This window comes from Ipomoea triloba, chromosome 4 (assembly GCF_003576645.1).
Source record: "Ipomoea triloba cultivar NCNSP0323 chromosome 4, ASM357664v1".
Taxonomy (NCBI): Eukaryota; Viridiplantae; Streptophyta; class Magnoliopsida; order Solanales; family Convolvulaceae; genus Ipomoea; species Ipomoea triloba.
The window spans coordinates 28,225,961-28,248,232 of NC_044919.1; the positions used below are offsets into that span (position 1 = coordinate 28,225,961).

The window sequence follows — 22,272 nt, forward strand, 5'->3', positions numbered from 1 at the left end:
ATCTAAAATTATTAAGCAACTAGTCAAAAATAAAATAAAATTTTTATTACAAGGTACTCTTCTAGCATACATAAAAAGTAAGTAAATAAATAAATAAATACATAGATGTCATAAAATAAATACATAGATACTTATTTAGCAACTAAAAGTTTAAATGATCTAATTTCACTTTAGCAATATTAGTTAAGTAGGAGTAGAAGTGTCAAATTTAGTATATTAGTAATACTGAAATAAGCAAATCAATCCTCTAAGATAAGGTTAACACAATCAAGAAATGAAACAAAAACAAAAGAGAACATTCGAAATCGCTAACTAACTTTAATTGAAATCCTTTTTACTAACTAAAATATACGAGGACTAATAGCAATAATTATTAATGATTTGGTATTACAACTAATATGTAAAAGAAATTCATATATAATAACATTTGAAAATGTGATGCCTTAGACTTGCGTCTAGATCTAATAAATCTAAAGCGAGCGAGCCTTATGTGTATTGTATTGTATTTCTCAAGGTACAGAAATTGTGTGGCAGTAGGTCCTCTTCATGACGCCTTGCCATAATTTAATTTTGTGCATAACAAAAACGTGACGATCAAAACTGAGGTCTAAAGAAGTCCGCAACGAACACAACGGACGCGCTTTCACGGGCACGGGCTTGCATTATGCAGACCAACCGCCATGGCGCCATCCAAACACAGACATATTCATTATACTGCATCTACAATATTAAAGTCAACCGATTCAGATTTCAGACTAATTCCGCCAATGCAATGCGTCTAGACCTCAGTGGCATCAGTACAGAATATTTAGAATTCACCAGGCTGAGTTCCCTTGGCTGCTGCAATTATCATGTGTGTCCCGCACCCACTTCACCACCAATTCCAGGCCGCGTATTCAGAAGAGGCTGGAGTGCCTTCACCACAATGCCCATGTTTGGCCTAAAATCAGCTTCGTATTGTACGCACAAGGCAGCAACAGCAGCAAACTGCATCAACACACATACAAATCACCACTCAATTCATCAACTCTACCCTACATTTTCATCTGATCCTCTCCCCATTGTCTTTTTGTGCTGAAACTATAATCCACTGGAAATTCATACAATCAAAATCCAATTATCCACCTGCCTAGTGCCAGAATCACTGGGAGTGAACCAATAACAAGTTCCCCATTGGCTCAATATTAAGATGGCAACTTTTTTTTTTTCTAATATACATTCTCAATCTGGATAGGGCAGTGATATCTAAGGAAAACAAAGCCCTTGTTTTACACATTTCCAGGTAAAATGCAACTTATTTTGCCAAAATATTCACAATTCTAAGCAACTATAAGCAGATAGATATCTGAAGATGGCCTAGTAGCATCTCTTTTTTTGTTTCCATCATGAAAAATACATAAATGGGATGATGAATTCCATCATTTACCTTTGCAACTGCCTTTGGGGGATATTCTCCTCCCAGTCTTGCATCAACACATTGTCGAACCTTGTCTTCACTGAGTTTTGGGGTAGCCTAAAGAATGTCGCAAAGAATTAGAAAAACCAAATTAACAGAAAAGCTTAGATATTTTGGAGTTGAGCACAATACCCATGTAACAAGACTTTGTTGGCCTCGTGGTAGGGTATGATCAACAGGTTTACGTCCTGTGAGCAGCTCAAGAAGGACAACACCAAAACTATATACATCACTTTTTGAATTTAGCTGCCCAGTCATTGCATATCTACCAATTCACAAAAATAAGAATTAAAGATGCTTCAACATATACCAATGATGTAATCAGTTCAAAACAGGAGAGGACACAAAGGTTAATAGTTTGACATTTCCTACATAATGTAACATTGGCGTACGTGGGGGAGAGAAGAATACAAGCAATATGCATAAAGTAGGTATGACTTATGAGAACCATATTAACTTACTCAGGAGCATGATAACCAAATGTCCCAAGGACACGAGTTGAGTGAAGACGAGCTGCCATATCAGGAGACTGATTGGATAAATCAAAGTCAGCAATTTTAGCTACATAATCATCAAAAATTAGTACATTGCTGGATTTGATATCTCGATGCACAAGTTCAAGTTCAGCTTTTTCATGTAGATATTCAAGGCCCTTAGCTGCTCCTACAGCAATTTTAACTCGCTGGGCCCAGGAAAGCAGAGGGCCAGGCTGAGCTCCTTTTACTCCCTTCCTCCCTAAAACAAACAAGTAAAAACATTAAAATCTACTCCTTCACATATTCAGACAGTGTGAATATGCTGGAAAATGATAAAGGGCAAATTATACATACTCTTTTCCTAATAGTTTCTTTTACAATTAAACTACCCAAAAAAAATAATACTCCGTAATAATAAAAACCAAAATGAATGGCATAATTTCACTGTTGAAAATATCATTCTAGTAGATATTCAGCAAAACCAATCTAGAAAAGTATGCTCAAGCTTTAAAAAATAAGAAAATAAAAACCCAAAAGTTGGAAATGTAATAAACTAAACTGGACATGCATCATATGAACAACTTTAATGTTGGGAATTTCCTCTATAGCAATTCAACAATAGTGTTGCATGAAAGTCCATAAGGCAAAAAATAGCACAAGGAGAAGAATGGCAAGAATAACTATGCTGAAAAACAATTCAGAAATGCTATGTCATACCATGAAGAATATCGTGAAGTGATCCATTTGATGCAAATTCATAAGCAAGTACACGCTGATTTCCATCAACACAATAACCAAGTAGTTCAACAAAATTTTCATGTTTTAACCTTGAAACCATAGACACCTGTAAACATCAAGTGCTTAGCAGTACTATCCGGTGAGGTAAAAAAATTGGTCCAGATATTCAGTAGCACCTGTGCCAAGAATTCATCTTCTGGTTGTATGCTAGCATCCAACTTCTTAATTGCAGCAGCCCTCCCATTTTTGAGGTCCCCATAATATACTCTTCCATATGAACCCTCCCCTATTAAAGAAGTAGTCTCAAAATTATCTGTGACCTCCCTAAGGTCATCAATTGGTATTGCAGGGACTGCAATAGGTTGAACTTTCACAGCTTGAACACCACCGGTTGAGGCATCTTTGCTGTGTTGAGTTCCGCTTTTACCTGCAAGGAAATATCAACCTTCCCATCACTTCTAATTCAGCTGCCGATACCAGAAATAAATACATAATTAAATATATCAAAGACCAGAAATAAATATAAAGGAAGAGCAGAAAGGACGGCAAAACTTTGGTAATAAAAAGTAACTAGACATGTTCACCAAGGTACTGAAACTGAAATTGGAGCATATTTTGTCAATGAAATCATTTCCTAAGGCCAAATTGATGTGAGGGAGACCAACAGAAAAATGCAAGTAGATTCCTTTCTTTTCCTTCCATAAAAAGTGATAACATTTTAATTCATGCCCTATATTACTGACAAAATAAATTGGGCTAATTTACCTGCTGAACTTTTCACAGTATGCAGGCCTCCCCCATCAGCAGTCTTATTGAAATCATCTTCCTCAAAACAGTTAAAGCAGCTCATGGGTTGTTGTCCTAATATTCTCTGCAAAAAATTTAAAAAATTGTCATTTAGAATGTAGTTTCCATTGGTATTAAAATAAGTAACAATGCATGTGGATATTCAAGAGGGGAAAAAAAAAGGCATAGTTTCTTCTAAGGAAAGGAATTGATCTAAGCATAGAATAGATACATCAGAAATGATCTGTCCCATAAGAAAGATGCTTTTATTGTAGCATTGAACAATGTGCAGTGTGCACAGTGCAAAGAAGTTGACAATGGGATAAAAGATTCAAATGATTGAAGCTGTCTCTAAAGTTGAATAGCCATAGGACAAAAAATTAGCACTTGGACTTGAGTTATTTTCTCCAGTGCAATTAATAAGTGTTTTCATGTGCAAATGATCATTTATTTTTCTTCAACATATAGACAATCAAGATGCAATAATCAATGCAATCCAGAAATAGTTCAGTGAGACAGTGCCTTCTTATTTATTAAAGAGTACTCCATACTTTGTATAATACAAATTTCCCTTCGATCTCTAGAGTACTGTTTTAATTGAAAGTCCAAAATAGTATTTGAGAATATATAGTTTTTAGTAAATTTGATTAAACTTGAATGTTTTGGAATCTGATACTTATCTAGTGTTACACCAAAATTCTTTCTTAGGTAAATAGACCTATAAAAAAAATTCACAGATGGATCTAATAATTGATTAACTAAACATATAAACTTGCAAAATGTCAAACAAGGAATTGAAAGCATTAGATTAAGAATGATTGAACAATTAGTGTCAGCAAGGCCAAAGTTCAGTCGTGATAAGTTTCTGTTCTCTTGAATGTCTTATGTCATAGGACTTCATAGCCCCTGTCTCAGGGTATGAGTGAGTGGTTATGGATGGAAAAAGAATATTGTGTCCAACTCTAATATGGGATGATCAATTGTTACCACAAGTGATTGGTAAATACGGAGTAGACGGCAACGCCTGGGAGCACTGGTTGTGGAAAAGTTCAGATTTAGTGCTAATGGGATGATTCCCAACCACTACATACAGACAAAGGGGGCCTGCCATAAGGGATTTGGCAAGTTGCTTTCTGCAAATGAATGGGACATGTATTTCCACTACTGATGGATGTATGGAATTCAGATTCCTGACTACTTTTAGGGACAAAGAGCATAATAACATGAGAACAAACATTAGTACAGAAGAAATTAAACTCAGAAAAAGAAGCTCATGAAATGGCAAAGCTTACAAATGGGAAAGAGTATACAGCAAAAAGATAAACTAAAATTCGAGCTTGACATATGATGGCTAAGAAGATATAGAATACATACAGTCACTTGGGTATGTAAATGGGAACACAGAGATCAAGCCGGTACCTGAATGGAATAAGCAGCCTGCCTTCTTCAACGCACTGAGGATGCCACCGCGTGAGTGAGAGATTGAGGGTTTTGATTTTTGAAGGTCCGAAATTCCAAGCCGGAGATTAATGCGCAAATTAAGCAAATATGAACAGGAATCTAGCGGGGAAACTTCGTTACATGAATTAACCCATACTCAGTAATAGATACTGTAGTTGCTCGTATGTTAATACTGATTTACTACATAGTCAATTTTAAATTGTCGTTTTTATTAAAATTATATTATGTTTTTTTGTTAGGAATAAGGGTCAAATAGGCAACTGAACTACACACCAAAATGCAATTAAGTCATCAAACTCAAAAATAATACAATTGGGTCCCTAAACAACACAAATTTATGCAATTTCATCCAAAATAACATGTTTTACATGATGTACCGGTTACTATTAAAAATAATATTTTAAAATAATTTTAAATAAAATAATTAATTTAAATTTAAATTTAAAAAAAAAAAACACAAACAACTAACTTCCGGCTGGACTTTGTCTCCATAGCCAGGAGACGAAGTCGGAGACCAAGGTCTTCGTCTCCTGGCTATGGAGATGAAGGTCCTCGTCTCCGGGCGGAAGTTAGTTGTTTTTTTTTTTAATTTTAATTTTAATTAATTATTTTATTTAAAATTATTTTTAAATATTATTTTTAAAATTAGTAATCGGTACATCAAGTAAAACATGTCATTTTGGATGAAATTGCATGAATTTGTGTGGTTCAGGGATCCAATCGCATTGTTTTTTAGTTCGATGGCCTAATTACATTTTAGTGTGTAGTTCAATGGCCTATTTTACCCTTATTCCTTTTTCTTATGAACAGCAAATGACACAATGGTTTTCCCAATAGCTCTCATTGCCTCTGTGTATCCTAGTTAAGATTGTTAGAGTATTTGTATTCATTAAGATTTTTGAAAATTATGTCCGTATTTGATTGTTAAGGGCATCCTCAATAGTTTCGTTAGGAAACCAAGTATGAGAAAGAGAAATGGAATAGAAAAAAGAAAATAAAAAAATCCTGACAATTTTAAGTGTAAAAAAAAAAAAAAAAAAAAAAAAAAAACCTGACAATTTTTAATGGAAAAAAAAAAAAAAACCTGACAATTTTTAATGGAAAAAAAAAAAAAAACCTGACAATTTTTAATGGAAAAAAAAAAAAAAACCTGACAATTTTTAATGGAAAAAAAAAAAAAAACCTGACAATTTTTAATGGAAAAAAAAAAAAAAACCTGACAATTTTTAATGGAAAAAAAAAAAAAAACCTGACAATTTTTAATGGAAAAAAAAAAAAAAACCTGACAATTTTTAATGGAAAAAAAAAAAAAAACCTGACAATTTTTAATGGAAAAAAAAAAAAAAACCTGACAATTTTTAATGGAAAAAAAAAAAAAAACCTGACAATTTTTAATGGAAAAAAAAAAAAAAACCTGACAATTTTTAATGGAAAAAAAAAAAAAAACCTGACAATTTTTAATGGAAAAAAAAAAAAAAACCTGACAATTTTTAATGGAAAAAAAAAAAAAAACCTGACAATTTTTAATGGAAAAAAAAAAAAAAACCTGACAATTTTTAATGGAAAAAAAAAAAAAAACCTGACAATTTTTAATGGAAAAAAAAAAAAAAACCTGACAATTTTTAATGGAAAAAAAAAAAAAAACCTGACAATTTTTAATGGAAAAAAAAAAAAAAACCTGACAATTTTTAATGGAAAAAAAAAAAAAAACCTGACAATTTTTAATGGAAAAAAAAAAAAAAACCTGACAATTTTTAATGGAAAAAAAAAAAAAAACCTGACAATTTTTAATGGAAAAAAAAAAAAAAACCTGACAATTTTTAATGGAAAAAAAAAAAAAAACCTGACAATTTTTAATGGAAAAAAAAAAAAAAACCTGACAATTTTTAATGGAAAAAAAAAAAAAAACCTGACAATTTTTAATGGAAAAAAAAAAAAAAACCTGACAATTTTTAATGGAAAAAAAAAAAAAAACCTGACAATTTTTAATGGAAAAAAAAAAAAAAACCTGACAATTTTTAATGGAAAAAAAAAAAAAAACCTGACAATTTTTAATGGAAAAAAAAAAAAAAACACAACGATAAAGTCATAGTGGTCGACAACTGGGGCGCAAAGTGCGCTTGTAGCGCCTATGCATTTTTTTTTTCTCTGCAAAAATCTTGGTCTTTGCATGAGAACTGAAAGCATTATCTCTCCTCTACATCAGCCATTTTTCCTCAAAAAATATCTCAAAGAACCATTAATGTGGATGCTCTAAGTGTTCGTTCGTTAAACAGGTCTGCTGCAACGGGGGCCTTGCCACCGGGCATGTAGTCACGCTGTAGGACTTCGAGGAGGCGCTCTGCAGCCTTCTAGCACGACAAGACAGGGTCTGACCAGTTGGCTATGAGTAGACCGGGCAATTCGTGTATACGGGTCTATTGACAGGTCCATTCAGAGGGATGAAGAGGCTATTTATATATATTATGGGCTAGAAGCCTTACAATAAATAGAAGTTCTCGTCTGCTTCATATCGAGAGTCCTAATTATATTGAAAGTAGTGTGCCAAATACAAGACATACTCAAACCTTTGATATGTTATGAATAGTAGATCTAACCTATCGAAACATCACTGTCTCATATTGAGCCTCACTCTTGGACTTCTTTGATCCAATTATTTTATTGAACTTATCCATTTATTAGTCGGCATGGTACACTATCCATCACATTTAAAATTAAGTTATTTGTAATTACTTGTTTGTAAGTACTATTACAAGTATTTTTGAATAATTAATTTCCCATAGTATTTTTGGTAGTTACAAAATGTTCTTACTTTTTATGTTGCTGAGTCAAATCATCAACACCTGGCCTTGTTGTCTATTAGTCAACAAAGGGTGAGCTAAAATAATTTGTTACTCCGTATAATTTTGGTTATTTGAATATTTTTTAACTTTCGATCTTTATTTTTTGTGGATTATTCTTTTCCCATTGTTATTTTAAAATATATAAAATATTATGGGTTTATAATCGTTTTATTTATATTTTTGAATTAATAAATTTTTGTATCAGACACCACAAATGAAAATAATCTTATTTCATCATAAATTACTTATGCAAAATCGATCTGACTTTTACTAAAAAAAATGTCTAACTTATTTATAGGTTAATTGCACGTGTTATGTCAATCGTGAATAAAAATGAAAGTAAACATAATATCACTTGTTTAATAAAAGGTTGCGAACACATTATGATGACCGTGAATACAAAATGACTATAAATGTAGTATTATTCATTAAATAAAAGATGGTCAATGCTCAAACTCATTTTATAAATAGTGTTTAATTAATTGCAATTTCAACCGTGATGTAACGTGGGAGTGAAACTGGGTAAAAATTCCGCTGGCCTGCATTATCATTATGCAGTATGCGACCACGCACCATTTTTGGTTCAATAGTTGGGGTCTGCATCATTACGCCATATGCCAACCTGCACCATTTTTAGTACAATAGTTGGGAAACACAAATAAGTATCGTCTGAATTCGTACATCAAAACATCACAACTTTAAGGCATGTTGAGTAACTAGATAAGAATTTATTTAATTTGTTGGCAAAAAGCTAAGAGAAACAAATTAAATGAAAATCAAGCATGATATTCTTTTTAAATATAATATTGATTTTGTAACAATACTAACTCGGCTAGCTAGCTAAATGTACATTTGATGTATATACATTATTATAGAGTTAATGATTGATTTGGTTCATTGATTATAGTGAAATTATCAATTTGGTCATCGACTATAATCATTATCAAATTAAGTTCCCAATTTGAAAAGTTTACCCAATTTCGTCCTACCGTCAATTTGAGCCTTAGGATGATTGTCAATTTGAACCGTATGATGATAACGGGGGATGGAATTTGGTAAGTTTTTCAAAGTTGATGACTTAATTTGATAAGGATGATAGTCGATGATCAAATCAGTAATTTCACTATAGTCAATCAGTCATTAACTCCAATAATATATAATGAATTGATGTATGTAGGGAAAATTGCATTTTTTGTCCATAAGTCATAGTGTAATTATAGAATTCGTTTCTAAGTGCTGGTCATACTTACTTTTCGTCCGTAAGTTATCATTGACGTTGCATTTTTCGTCCCTTTGCTAATAAAATATTATGGACGAAATATGCAATTTTAGTATAACTCGGGGGCGAAAAATGAACACGAAAGGACGAAAAGTGCAATGCAAATGTTAATTTATGGATGAGAAGTGAGCATGACCAACATGCATAGACGGATTCTATAATTATCTTATAACTTAGTGACGAAAAATGAAAATTCCCCAAGTATAAATATAAATGATGGATAGTGGGATTTTGGTAGGCAGAACATAGCATGTTCCCTTCAAGAAAAGCCATGCACACACATACACATGTATTGTAATCACAATTAATGAGACAAAACGGCCAACAAAAACCGGTCTTTGATTTCTACTTACATTTACCTACAAAATTGATGCTCCACTAACTCTTGTACCCCTACTACGTACCTAGCTTAGCCGCTTCAATGCACTACCTCTGCAAACTCTCCCTCCTCTCATCCGCATGAATGTAAAGATTGTTAATTTGGCAAGCTGAGCAGAGGTTTACGTACCTAATTAATTAAGATCAAGTTAGTTTGTACTTCTGGATTGCTAGAAATGATCGAAAAGCTTTGGAATGACACCAGTGCAACACCCCAACTAGATCAGAGCTATTATTGTTGAAAGAACTAAAACTCACCTGAATGAATGGAAAGCTGCTACTACCGAGGAAATTAAATTTCTTATGAGACAGCTCGATCGCCTAATATAATGTTCTTTGATTACTAAAAGATCATCGAATTGTGTAACTTGTTAGCTCAGAAATCTCTTTTTATGGTTGATTGTTGAGAATGGAATACTGTCCCACCTGTGTTTATTGCATCTGTTCTGCTTGAAGAAGTTAAAGAATGATCTGTTTCTGATTTTCAAAACAAAAAAAAAAAGATAGTCAAAAGTGATAAAATCATAAAAAATAGTGCAAAACGTCTCTTGCCTGCCGTCCTGGTTGTTGTATTCCGCCAAAAAAAAAAAAACAAAAAACAGAACTACTGCTGCCGGTGAGGTAACTGTCAATGAGACGACGGTGAAAAAAAAAGGAGAAAAAAATACAGTATATGGGAAGAAAATAACGCGCACAGACATAACAGGAGCATACTCGCCACTCTCTCTCTCTCTTTCCTACCCCACCACGGCATTCACATTCGCCATCGTAATATCTTATCATCCCCATCCCACCCAACCTTTCGGCTTTAGGCTTTAGCTACAACCATCCTCTCCCCAACTCACCGCCGTTTGCCGCTTTCCGTTCATCCTTACCTCGGTCGTTCCTGTAAGATTTATTTGTTATCTAATTTTTTCTTCCCAACTCTGAGTTTTAACTGATTTCATTTCGTTAATGAACTTACGGTGCTCAATTTGCTTAATTGAGGTATGGAGGCAGTTCGTTATCAAGACTGAGCGGATTTGAGCTTTTTTCCAAATTGAATTAGGAGACGGGCATGTGGGTAGCTCTTAATTGGAACCATGGATCTATTTCTGTAGTGTTTCTTGACTTCTGGGGCCGAACCGCGGCCGATTAGCTTCATTTAAGGTCTTTCTCCTTTTGGCTGAGATTTGGGAATTTTCGACTCTGATCTGTTGTGACTGCGAAAAGATTTCTTTCGACTTTTTTTAATTTCGTTCTTTATAGTGTTTTGGGGGGTTTTTATCAATATTAGAGTGTTGGAAATCTGGTAATCCGATAAATGGAGGCCAGAATTGGAGGTCAAGCTCAACTCTTTTATGATTTGGGTGCAGCGGATTTGAGGGCGGTGGGGAAAAGGAGTCTGGAGTGGGATCCCAGTGATTGGAAATGGGATGGTCATCTTTTCCTTGCCAGACCTCTCAATCCCAACCCATCATCAAATTACCAGAGCAGGCAGTTTTTCCCACTTGAAACTGGAATCTCCACAGCCGTGGTGTCATCCACCTCCAACAGTTCCTCCTCTTGCTCTGATGAAGTAAATATTGGGTCTGAGAAAGAGACAAGAGAATTGGAAAAGCGGCAGAGGGTTATTGTGGTTGAGGAAGATAACCTTGAAGGTGGGGAGACTGGTACTCTTACCTTGAAGCTTGGAGAAAGAGGGTTTCCTAGTAATGAGAGGGAACTGCAAACCTTGGATGGAAACATTGGGAAAAAGATCAAGTTGTCTGGACCAACTTCAAACCGTGCCGTTTGTCAAGTTGAGGATTGTGGGGCAGATCTCAGTAAGGCGAAAGATTATCACAGGAGGCATAAGGTTTGCGAGATGCATTCCAAGGCAACCAAGGCACTTGTAGGCAACATTATGCAGCGTTTCTGCCAACAGTGCAGTAGGTCAGTATGAATTTCTCATTGCTCTCGCCCATACTTATGATTGATCCTTTTAGGAGAGACTGGCACGCCATTCCACTACTCTCATATTCTAACTTTGTGAGGTTGTACTCCAATAACTAATTAAATTCTTAAGCTAGAAATTTATAGTTGAACTTCTTTGGAATTGTAAGACTCAAAATACTTCTAAAGTTCCAGTGCCACTGTTCCCTGCACTAAGTTGTAAATTTAGATCTTCCCAAACACCATGATTTAGTGTCATTGGATTTACCTTGTATCTCTAGGTTTCATGCACTTCAAGAGTTTGATGATGGGAAACGAAGTTGCCGTAGACGTTTAGCTGGTCATAATAAAAGGAGAAGGAAAACACAACCAGATACTATTAGTAATAGCAACACCATGAATGATAGCCAGGCTAGTGGTTATCTACTGATGAGCCTACTGAAGATACTCGCCAACATGCACTGTAAGTAATCCAATACTTTCTTCTCTCTCTCTGTCTATATATATATAATTTGCATATTTTCAAATAAGTTCATTCTGACTTTTATTTATTTCAATTCTTTTATTTATTGTTATTATTGTTATTTAGCTGTGATATTTATCTTATTGTTTCACTAACTGCAGCAAACAAAGGGAACTCTACAGAAGATCAGGACTTGCTATCTCACCTTCTAAAGAGCCTTGCTAGCCAAGGTGCCTTGTCTGGGGACAAAAGTATATCTGGGATTCTACATGAGTCTTCAAACTTGCTGAACAATGGGCCTGCTTTTAGAGATTCAGATATGATATCGGCCTTGATCTCAAATGGGTCTCAAGCCCCTTCAAGACCCAAAGAACAACCTTGTACTGCTTCTGCTTCCAAGATGCCAACGAAAGGATTGGATGTGCATGATGTTGGAGTTGAAGATATGCGAGCTTCATCTTCCCAAAGACCAGTTAATATGTTTTCTGTTGAAAGCAGTTCTTTGGTTACTGCACCAGGTCAGGAAAGTTCGGCTGGCAGGAACAAATTGATTACTTTTGATTTGAATGACATGTATGTTGATTCGGATGATGGAATGGAAGATGTAGAGAGATTGCCTGTCCCTGCAGATGTGGTTACTGGTTCTCTTGAATGCCCATCATGGGTGCAAAAGGATTCTCATCAGTCAAGTCCACCTCAAGCAAGTGGGCATTCAGATTCAGGTTCTGCCCAATCACCATCAAGTTCCAATGGGGATCCTCAGGTACACTATATGTATTCCTATCTCTGCACCATCGCATTTGTCTTTTTTTCTTTGTTGAAGTTTACAATGTCTTAGGGTGTTATCAATGAAATATGCAGATGAGTTATTGTGGGTTATGCAATAGATTCTAGTTAGTCTGTGCTGTACAATATTAAAGTTCTGTGTTTGTCTGTATGTGAAATGTATCTTCCGAGATTGATTGTTCAATTCATATAATTTTTTCTTAGACTGTGTTTGAAACTCAACCTTTAGTAATCTTGCAAGAGCATTGTTATTGCAGAGCCGTACAGATCGTATTGTTTTCAAACTCTTTGGGAAAGATCCAAGTGAATTTCCATTCTTGTTACGTGCACAGGTACTTCATTAAATTTATTTTCCATGCATCTCTTTGGCTATTTCATATTTTTGGAAGTTGGGTAAGTGCTTCCCCCTTCATTTCTCAACCTGTTTAAAAGCTTAACTATGTGTCTATGTTAACATCTAAATGACAGATTCTGGATTGGTTATCTCATAGTCCTACTGACATTGAGAGCTATATTCGGCCCGGTTGTGTCATATTAACTATATATCTTCGTCTACCTGAATCTGCTTGGGAGGAGGTATGCCTGCTTCCCAGAAGCATGACTTCTAAACAGTTTCTATGTCTGTGCCTACTCTAAAATGTGTTGATATTTGGGGTTTCTATTGCTTTTGTAGCTTTGCTGCAGTTTGAATTCCAGTTTGAGTAGACTTCTGGATGCCCCTGATAATGACAGTTTCTGGAGAAATGGATGGATTTACGTTAGGGTGCAGAACCAAATAGCATTATTGTGCAGTGGTTTGTTCACATTAAATGTTCTTTGGATAGTTCACCCCATTCCCTGCAAAGGAGTAGAAAAAAAAAGTTTTTCCTTTGATTTATTTATTAATTTCTAATCTGAGATGGATTTATTTTTCTATTTTCTATTTTATTGTTGCTACAGGTAAGGTTCTTGTGGAAACGTCCTTGCCTTTCAACAGTTATGAGTACAGTACGATTGTAAGTGTGAAGCCCATTGCCGTACCTGTGTCAGAGAGATCTCAATTTACAGTTAAAGGCTTTAACTTATCTACGCCCTTGGCAAGGTATGCTTTATGTTACTGTTGTGCCCTTGGCATTCTTTGTGTGTGTGCGTCTGTGTGATAATCTTAAATTTGCTGTTTGTGGATGGTCACCCTACTGTTTCTCCATTAGGAAGCAATTTTTGCATTACCGTGTCACTGTAAACTGCTATTGCATAATTAAGTGAGCTATTTTTTCTTGAATTCCTTTTGGCAGGCTACACTGTGCATTAGAAGGGAACTATCTTGTTCCAGAAGCCAGTATAGAGGAATCAGAACATAGTACTGAGCTTGAGGAGCATCATGAAATCCAATCTGTAAATTTTACATGTTCTTTTCCTGAAGCAGCTGGTAGAGGCTTCATAGAGGTGAATAACTTTTTTAATCTTCTTATTTTGGGATCAGCTATTCATCCTGTGCCCTAGAAAATGGCATTAGAGGATCTTCTTCAGAGAGGTGATTGGCAAGGCAGTTTCCATGCTCACTCTGTCACTTTTATTTATACAGGTCGAAGATCATGATGGTCTTAGTAGCAGTTTCTTTCCTTTTATAGTTGCTGAAAAGGATGTTTGCTCCGAAATTCGAACACTTGAGAATGAGATAGAGTTGAGTCAGAAAGATTACATCAATGGACAGATTGATAAAATGGAAACAAGAAATCAAGCAATGGATTTCCTACATGAAATGGGTTGGCTTCTTCAGAGAAACAATTTGAAATCTAGAATGTCGAAATTGGATGCTAGTGCAAGTTGTTGCTTTCCTTTAAAACGGTTTGCAGGGCTTATGGAGTTTTCTATAGACCATAATTGGTGTGCTGTTGTGAAGAAATTGTTGGACATTTTTTTTAATGGGAGTGTGGGCACTGGAGAGCAGTCCTCTTCTTTGAAACTTTTATTCTCTGAGATGGGTCTCCTTCACAAAGCTGTTAGGAGAAATTCAAGGCCTTTGGTGGAGCTACTGTTGAGATATAGTCCAGATAGAGTAGCTGATGAGCTGAGGTTGGAATATGAGGAGGCTCTGGGTGGATGCGATGGTGGATTTTTGTTTAGACCTAATATACTAGGTCCTTCAGGTTTGACACCTCTGCATGTTGCAGCCGGTATAGATGGATCCGAAGACGTGATTGATGCATTGACTGATGATCCTGGAAAGGTACTGCTTTCTTTCTGTACTTTTTACTCGTGGGTGGCTTTATAACACATTTGAGTTGATGGACATGCATCATTATATTTGTGAGTATTGTGCAGGTGGCAATTGAAGCATGGAAGAATGCTCGAGATAGCACAGGGTTTACTCCAGAAGACTATGCTCGTCTGCGAGGGCATTACTCTTACATCCACCTGGTCCAGCGGAAACTAAACAGGAAAGTTTCAACAGAGCACGTGGTGGTTGATATTCTTAGCGCTGTTGGGGATGGAACATACAAGTTGAAGCAAAACGATGGTGGTAGCATGAGCTTCGAGGTTTCAAGATCCAGATCCCGAGAGGTGGGTTGCAGGGTGTGCGATCAGAAGATGGGTTATGTAATGAGGGGGCGATCGCTACTTTACAAGCCGGCTATGCTGTCAATGGTGGCAATAGCTGCTGTTTGTGTTTGTGTTGCTCTTCTATTCAAGAGCTCACCGGAAGTGCTTTACGTGTTCCAACCGTTTAGGTGGGAAATGTTGGACTACGGTTCTAGCTAAGCTAAGCTAATTAAGGTTGCCGGCCGGGGCTAATGTAGTACGCTTCGTCGGTCCTTAATTTGTATCTATCTGTAATTCTGTATGCATGCGTGAATAAAACACTGTATACATATATTTATGTTGTACTATATATATACGACGCCATTTTTGGGGACTCCAAGTAATTAAGCATATTTTCTTCTCTTAGCTTCTTTGTACCTGTAAGTGTGTAGGCCTATCTGTGTCATCGGAGTATTTAATTTGGTTATACATGTATGTCATCAGAGTGAGTTATATTTGTAAATAATTAAGATCATTTTATTTGTGAAAACAATATACGGAGTACTATTTATTAATAATATAGTAAACACATTTATGATTCACCTATCTAGCTACTTTTTTTTTTGTTCTTTATGTTTGTTACGCTATGTTGATTTGGTGCATTGTACCTGCCCTTCAGATCAGGTGGACGGGGGAAATGGGGAATGAATGGAATCATTACATTATTTTTCAAGGAAAAGAAAATATAATTAGGTATTTAGGTGCAATATAATATAATGCCACCCCCAAGACTAGTTCAAAGTCGGTGATCACGTGTATTTATTAAATAATTTGTATATTAACTTGTCTATACATACACTAATGAAGTCATGTTCTCATGTGTCTAATCCATTAAAATGTGAAATATCAATGATTTAAAATAAAATATTTTTAAATATCTCATTCCCTAATTGATTGCACTATTTTGGCTTAGTAAAAGGGTTAGGAGTAAATTTGGAATGCTAATCTCACATCATCTCAACTTTTTGTTGGATTTTAATTAATTTGCTACCAATTAGAACTCGTACATTCTCATAAATTTGGAGCGGGCATTCTCAACAATTGTACATCAAAAATATGGTACACACGTGTATAGATTTTGTACAACAGAGCAACTACACATAAAATTCATGGTGTGCACTTGTACAAATTTACGTGTGCAACTAAGCATATATATATATGGGTTCTTGTGCAGTTGGCATTTTTCGGTGCAGTTGCTTAGCTAGATACATGGTTTTTCTTCTTAAGGTGCATAGTTTGTGTGCTTAAGGTGCGCCAATGTTGAAACTTAAGGTGCGTCAACCTAAAACTTTAAGTGCGTGGGTTTCCTTCTTAAGGTGCGTGATTTGTATGCTTAAGGTGCGTCAGTGTTCAAACTTAAGGTGTTTGGTTTCTATTTTTAAAGTTCTTTGTTTGTGTGGTTAAGGTGTGTAGTTTGTATACTAAAGGTGCACCATTTAAAAATTTTAGGTGTGTGGCTTGTGTTCTTAACTTAAGGTGCGTGATTTGTGTACTTAAAATGTTTTGTTTGTGTGCTTAAGGTGCGTACTTTGTGTATTGAAGGTGCACCATTTAAAAATTTTAGATGTATAGTTTGTGTTCTTAGCTCAAGGTGTGTGATTTGTGTATTTAAGATACGTTATTTTAATGCTTAAAGTGCGTAACCGCACGGGAAGCTATACACACCCCTAAACCCTTCCCTATATATATATATATATTGATATATAACTAGAGCATATGTTAAATAGTTCACTATGAATATAATAATACTCCGTAATAGGAAGATTCTTTTGTTTGATAAAATATTACATGGTCAATTTTTTTATCAATAAAATAAGCATATGAAACAACAATAAACTATGTTACTAATTAATTAATGTACATACACCTCCGGTTACATATTTAATAATAAATAATAAACAAATTATTTGCTCTAAATTAATAATGAAGACTAAATTGATTGTTTTTTTTTTTTTGAATACTAAATTGATTGTTACTAAATTGATTTGCTCTAAAAAAAAATAAAAATTGATTGTTTTTAAATAATAGACGAAATCATCCTAGCTCTCACGCACCTAGCTAGCTACCACATATAATATATATCAACTAATGGGCTAAACCCATATATCAATATCCGATCCTTAGCTTGGCAAATATATATATAATGCTAGCTAGCTTCTTGTGATGAGGCATTTATTTGAATTGTAGGTAGTATATGAATTGAAGGTTGGAAGCCTGGAAGGTATATAGATCAGTGCTAACTCATCATGTTTAGTAATATAATATAATTCAAATGCATGCATTAGGCATGGACTAGCTACCAACTAAACTTGATCATCTATCTGCAGGTGAGGTAAGTAGGTAGCAAGCCCAATATGCATGCCATCTATATATCATATCAAATAAACTTATATATATATATATATGCACGCACTTCACATTGCATGCATATATAGTAGTAACCTAGTGTATATATGTGGCATGCATATCATAGATTATCGATCAAATGAACTTGTATATATATGAAGAGAGCTGAAGCACTTATACACAAATAGATGAATATATGGATGAACAAGAAGAACCGAAAATGCGTGAGTACTGCGTGACTGGAGGCACAGGTTTGATAGGGTCATACCTTGTGAAGTCCCTTTTGGACAAGGGATACAATGTAAGAACCACAGTTCGAAATCCCGGTACGTATTATATATATATATATATATATATTATGCATAATGTATAGGACGTTAAACGAATGAATGCATGCATCCGTAATAGTATAGACTTAGAGCATTCATAGGAGTTAGTTGGAACAGTAATTTCTTAGATGGATGAAAGAGAAATCAAGAGAGAAGGTTTGTTTGCAAGGGAGAAGTTTTGGAACAGTAAGTGGGACCCACGGACTCCAAAGCTCATCACGCCAAGCACGCGTGACTGCAACAAGTGCGCCCAACGAGAGCGTGTCGCTTCTGACAATTATTATTATTATTTTTTTAATTTCATATTTGTATTTTTTTCTTTATTCTCATTTTCTCTTTCTTTAATCATACTTACAAAAACTCTTATTATTGATTGATGAAGTACGTGATGATATGTATGTATATATAGAAAAGTTGGAGAAGGTGGGGTTTCTATGGGAGCTAAAGGGAGCGAAAGAGAGGCTGAAGATTTTGAAAGGTGATGTTATGGAGGAAGGAAGCATGGAGGAAGGTTTTGATGGAGTGGATGGGGTGTTCCACACGGCTTCCCCTGTGTTAGTCCCCTATGATCACAACATCCAAAAAACCCTCATTGATCCATCCGTAAAGGGCACCTTAAATGTGCTCAACTCTGCAAAAAAAATGATGGTCAAAAGGGTTGTTCTAACCTCCTCATGCTCTTGCATAAGATATCGCCATGATGCCACCCAGCTCTCCCCTCTCAACGAGTCGCGTTGGACCGACCTCGACTACTGCAAACGCTACAATGTACGTAATATTAATATTACGCGCTATAAGTACTGTAGGGCCGGATTTTAGAACGTGCAAGTGTGACCGCACAGGGCCTCAAAATTTTGACCTAATAATTAGTATATGTATTTGTGATTATATTGGTCCAAAATTAGATTTTTTTGCATTTTTTTCTTTGTAATTTTTCTTCAATTGGTAGTTTATTTATAGTTTGATAGTGCCTCATTTATTTACCAGCACAGGGTCACGCAAATAAAAAAAACCTGATTAAGTAGTTATGCATATATGTATGTACATATATATTGAGGGCATGCATGATCTGATCTGATGTATATGTAGCTTTGGTATGCTTATGCAAAGACAATGGCAGAGCAAGAAGCATGGAAATGGGGTGAGCAAAATGGTGGGATTGAGTTAGTTGTGGTCAATCTCTCCTTTGTGGTTGGCCCTCTGCTTACACCCCAACCAACCAGTACATTACAACTCATACTTGCCATTGTTAAAGGTACGTATATATAGTAGTCTAGTGTGCATATATAATGCATGTGTTGTGTAGATAAACCGTACCTACAGTACAGTTCCATATATACCTGGATTGGTTAATTTGTAGGTTTGATTGGAGAATATCCGAATAAAAGAGTGGGGTTTGTGCATATTGAAGACGCGGTGAGAGCACATATATTAGCAATGGAGGAACAAAATGCATCGGGTAGACTCATATGTTCAACCACGGTTGCACACTTCTCTCAGATCATTCACATGTTAAGAGCTAAATATCCATCCTATCCATATCTAACCAAGTCAGTATTCTAAGCTAATTAAGCTAGCTAGCTTGCTTGCTTATTAATTCAATCCAATCTACATACCACCTCGATCTATCTGTGAATGAATTCAAGCTATATATAATTATATATATATATATATGCGCGCAATTGATCGCTCTGATCTGAGTATATATATTTATATATGCAGGTGCAGCAATGAAGAAGGAGATGAGAGTGAACATAGTTTAGACTGCACCAAAATTATGGAATTGGGGCTTCCTCCTTTCGCCACTCTCTCCCAAATGTTTGATGATTGCATCCATAGCTTCCAGCAAAAGGGCTTCCTCTGAACTCTCATCTCATCATCTAATTCAATTCATTCTCCTTACCTCTCAGCTCATATGATCTTAATTTTATTGTTTGATCGAATTGCATGTGTTAGTTCACCAAGAAATTAAAAAAAAAAAAAAAAATTAATATATTATACTATACGCGGGATCTAGTCTTCATCTTTCATATCATTAATTCATATCTCTATCTAATAAAGTGAAATTTTTTCTACTTTTGTTTGATCATAGTTGTATGTCGATCTCATAATTACGCTACCATTGGAGTTTTCATGCCAAGCCAAATATTAAAATTTACGCACACGAATTGAACTTGGACTTCCTTAGTTTGCAGCAAATTAAAATAATTTGTTATTTTCATTTTAATTTTTAACTTTAAAAATGTTTTATTGTTAATCTAATAGGCTTAAAATGTTGTTAATTTATAAAATATTTACAAAACTTTGTAGTTTGATAACATTTTGGATTTAAACCCAAAAAAGGAGAAGTTTTTTGTTAGAGTTGAAATAAAGCAAAAGCTAAATATCAAAAGTTGAAATTAATGTTGCTAAAATTGAAGGGGTGGAAATGAACAATTGCCCCATAAATTAATTGGTAATTTATATTATGGATCAGGGCCCACATAGCATTATGGACCCTGGATCAAAACAACGAGATGCATAATTAATACTTGTAAAGTACAACATTTTATAACGCAAGACACAAAAAATCACAACGCACAATATATACACATATTATATATTTATATATCTTTCAAGATTTAGTTACATAATTTGTGTTGATAGGCACATAAATTCATAACACAATTACTAATTTATTTAAATAATAAAATTAAGATACAAAATTTCTAAAACACAAAAAAACTCACAATATAAGATACATATACATGCACAAGAGCCCATGGTGCACTGTAAATTCTGATCGATAAGAATTGTACATTAATTGAACTGAACACGTTACGTTAAATTGGTATCTACTTCTTATCGGTCAACCAGATCCAACCCATATATACCTCTTCCGGATTTCGTCCTTCAGTTGGACAGCTGAAGAAGAAGATGGGGAAAGACAAAACTTCATCCTTTAAGCAACAATTCTCTCTGGGTTCTTTGCCCTCTCTCTTCTTTTTTCCTTCCCTTATTATTTAATATTTCCTTGTTAATTTTTTTTTTGTTTACATCCTTGCTTTCCATCAATTGCAGAGGAAAGACTCCAGGAATCCCAAGATATGATTGCTAAATATCCCGATCGTTTGCCTGTGCGTTCTCCTTCTCCTTCTCCTTCTCATCCCATCCATATTGTTTTTGCTCCGTGTATTGGGTTGTGAATAATAAACAGTCAAATCTGTGGATTTTAGGTTTAGAAGAGCTCAGTTTTGTTTGCATAGATATTAAAGATGAAGTTAATGGATTATTGTATCTATAATCTCAGCAATTGAACTTCAGCAAACGACAACTATACAATAACTATGGCAATTATACTAATTATTATCTGTGGTGTTATCGCTCTGTTAAAGACTGCAACTTTATTATGCTCCTTTCTTGTAATGATTGAATTTTTGAATAATTTCTAATCTTGAGTAAATACAGCATTGTACTGTTTTCGTTAGTGGGGAGATGCAATCTTGAATCCTCACAGCCAAAATTTGTGTCAGGATGTGACTTATTGAAGTGGTTCCCAAATTGCTGGTGTTTTGTGTCAGAAGCAATAGGTTTTCTTTTGAAGAGCTCAATGACATCTCATGTTATGATTTTATTTTATTTTTTTTCATCTTGTTGCAGGTTGTGGTTGAAAGATATTCAAAAACCGATCTCCCCGAGATGGAGAAGAAGAAGTAAACTAGCAGTCTTTTGAATTTCTAATGCTGGTTCCTGAATTCAAATCTTATAGCATAATAAATAATTGGTTTAGTTTCTAATAATACTGGTTCTTGAATTTGGGAAACCTGACATTTAGGCTTATCATTATGCCATTTTCCAACAAGAGATGATTGAACCTCGTCAATTAGTTATTGATGCTTCTCTCTGTGGTGGCAGATACCTTGTACCCCGAGACATGTCTATCGGACAGTTTATCCACATCTTGAGTGTTCGCCTTCATCTGGCTCCCGGGAAGGCTCTGTTTGTATTTGTGGAGAACACCTTGCCTCAAACATGTACAGTAGTAGTTTAATATTTGATTCATGGACTATATCTTAGCCTGCCCTCAACTGATTTTATTATACACGTACTCATCTCATTTAGTATTATTATGCATGTTTTTGCAGCGGCGGTGATGGATTCTGTGTACGAATCATTTAAGGATGAAGATGGGTTCTTGTACATGTGCTACAGCAGCGAGAAAACCTTTGGTGCTATAGCTCCCAATTAAGTTGCGTCACTCACGTTTTACATATAACTTTATTGACATGTTTATGCTAAGTGAACTGTGGTGACCTCATTGGAATTATGTACATTCTTTAAAGTCGTGTGCAATATATATATATATATATATATATATATATATATATATATATATATATATATATATATTTGTTATAATAATAATGAATTTGTGTCAAGGAACTTGGTGTGATTGTATGGTTCTAACAAACAAAT

General features: G+C 34.9%; 4 protein-coding genes across 6 annotated transcripts; 3 read left to right on the plus strand and 1 right to left on the minus strand.

The window, feature by feature from the left end:
- Positions 1-313: 313 nt before the first annotated feature.
- On the minus strand, positions 314-4,986 carry LOC116014984 (pto-interacting protein 1-like). The gene is made up of 8 exons (XM_031254960.1): positions 4,876-4,986; positions 3,436-3,541; positions 2,847-3,097; positions 2,650-2,776; positions 1,918-2,191; positions 1,589-1,721; positions 1,427-1,513; positions 314-987 (listed from the first exon to the last, which is right to left on the minus strand). The coding sequence occupies exons 2-8, from the start codon at positions 3,518-3,520 to the stop codon at positions 850-852; spliced, it is 1,095 nt and encodes a 364-aa protein (XP_031110820.1). The 5' UTR covers positions 3,521-3,541; positions 4,876-4,986; the 3' UTR covers positions 314-849.
- A 5,139-nt stretch (positions 4,987-10,125) lies between these two features.
- On the plus strand, positions 10,126-15,508 carry LOC116015092 (squamosa promoter-binding-like protein 12). 3 transcript variants are annotated; one of them, XM_031255093.1, is made up of 11 exons: positions 10,126-10,305; positions 10,405-11,331; positions 11,613-11,794; positions 11,956-12,557; positions 12,838-12,912; positions 13,049-13,156; positions 13,254-13,374; positions 13,520-13,661; positions 13,855-14,005; positions 14,145-14,789; positions 14,885-15,508. In XM_031255093.1, exons 2-11 carry the CDS (start codon positions 10,721-10,723, stop codon positions 15,320-15,322), a joined length of 3,075 nt encoding a protein of 1,024 aa, XP_031110953.1. In that variant the 5' UTR covers positions 10,126-10,305; positions 10,405-10,720; the 3' UTR covers positions 15,323-15,508. The 3 variants fall into 3 exon arrangements, with proteins under 3 accessions (XP_031110953.1, XP_031110956.1, XP_031110954.1); XM_031255096.1 differs by having other exon boundaries at positions 10,413-11,331; XM_031255094.1 differs by having other exon boundaries at positions 10,417-11,331.
- A 2,200-nt stretch (positions 15,509-17,708) lies between these two features.
- On the plus strand, positions 17,709-19,681 carry LOC116014700 (tetraketide alpha-pyrone reductase 2-like). Its single transcript, XM_031254642.1, has 5 exons — positions 17,709-17,814; positions 18,227-18,585; positions 18,907-19,072; positions 19,178-19,367; positions 19,540-19,681. Exons 1-5 carry the CDS (start codon positions 17,709-17,711, stop codon positions 19,679-19,681), a joined length of 963 nt encoding a protein of 320 aa, XP_031110502.1.
- Positions 19,682-20,642: 961 nt separating this feature from the next.
- Positions 20,643-22,138, plus strand: LOC116015593 (autophagy-related protein 8i). Its single transcript, XM_031255702.1, has 5 exons — positions 20,643-20,779; positions 20,878-20,933; positions 21,457-21,509; positions 21,712-21,830; positions 21,942-22,138. Exons 1-5 carry the CDS (start codon positions 20,734-20,736, stop codon positions 22,043-22,045), a joined length of 378 nt encoding a protein of 125 aa, XP_031111562.1. The 5' UTR covers positions 20,643-20,733; the 3' UTR covers positions 22,046-22,138.
- Positions 22,139-22,272: the final 134 nt, after the last annotated feature.

Bases quoted from the DNA above. Each gene is read 5' to 3' on its own strand.
- LOC116014984 (XM_031254960.1), bottom strand. From the start codon at position 3,520: ATGAGCTGCTTTAACTGTTTTGAGGAAGATGATTTCAATAAGACTGCT. The intron at 1,722-1,917 runs GTAAGTTAATAT...GTGAATTGGTAG, and splicing joins TTTGGTTATCATGCTCCTGA to ATATGCAATGACTGGGCAGC. The intron at 1,514-1,588 runs GTATTGTGCTCA...GACATTCTTTAG, and splicing joins AACAAAGTCTTGTTACATGG to GCTACCCCAAAACTCAGTGA.
- LOC116015092 (XM_031255093.1), top strand. From the start codon at position 10,721: ATGGAGGCCAGAATTGGAGGTCAAGCTCAACTCTTTTATGATTTGGGT. The intron at 12,913-13,048 runs GTACTTCATTAA...TCTAAATGACAG, and splicing joins CATTCTTGTTACGTGCACAG to ATTCTGGATTGGTTATCTCA. The intron at 14,006-14,144 runs GTGAATAACTTT...TTATTTATACAG, and splicing joins CTGGTAGAGGCTTCATAGAG to GTCGAAGATCATGATGGTCT.
- LOC116014700 (XM_031254642.1), top strand. From the start codon at position 17,709: ATGCGTGAGTACTGCGTGACTGGAGGCACAGGTTTGATAGGGTCATAC. The intron at 19,073-19,177 runs GTACGTATATAT...GTTAATTTGTAG, and splicing joins CATACTTGCCATTGTTAAAG to GTTTGATTGGAGAATATCCG. The intron at 19,368-19,539 runs GTCAGTATTCTA...TTATATATGCAG, and splicing joins TCCTATCCATATCTAACCAA to GTGCAGCAATGAAGAAGGAG.
- LOC116015593 (XM_031255702.1), top strand. From the start codon at position 20,734: ATGGGGAAAGACAAAACTTCATCCTTTAAGCAACAATTCTCTCTGG. The intron at 20,780-20,877 runs GTTCTTTGCCCT...CATCAATTGCAG, and splicing joins TAAGCAACAATTCTCTCTGG to AGGAAAGACTCCAGGAATCC. The intron at 21,510-21,711 runs GTAAACTAGCAG...CTGTGGTGGCAG, and splicing joins CCCGAGATGGAGAAGAAGAA to ATACCTTGTACCCCGAGACA.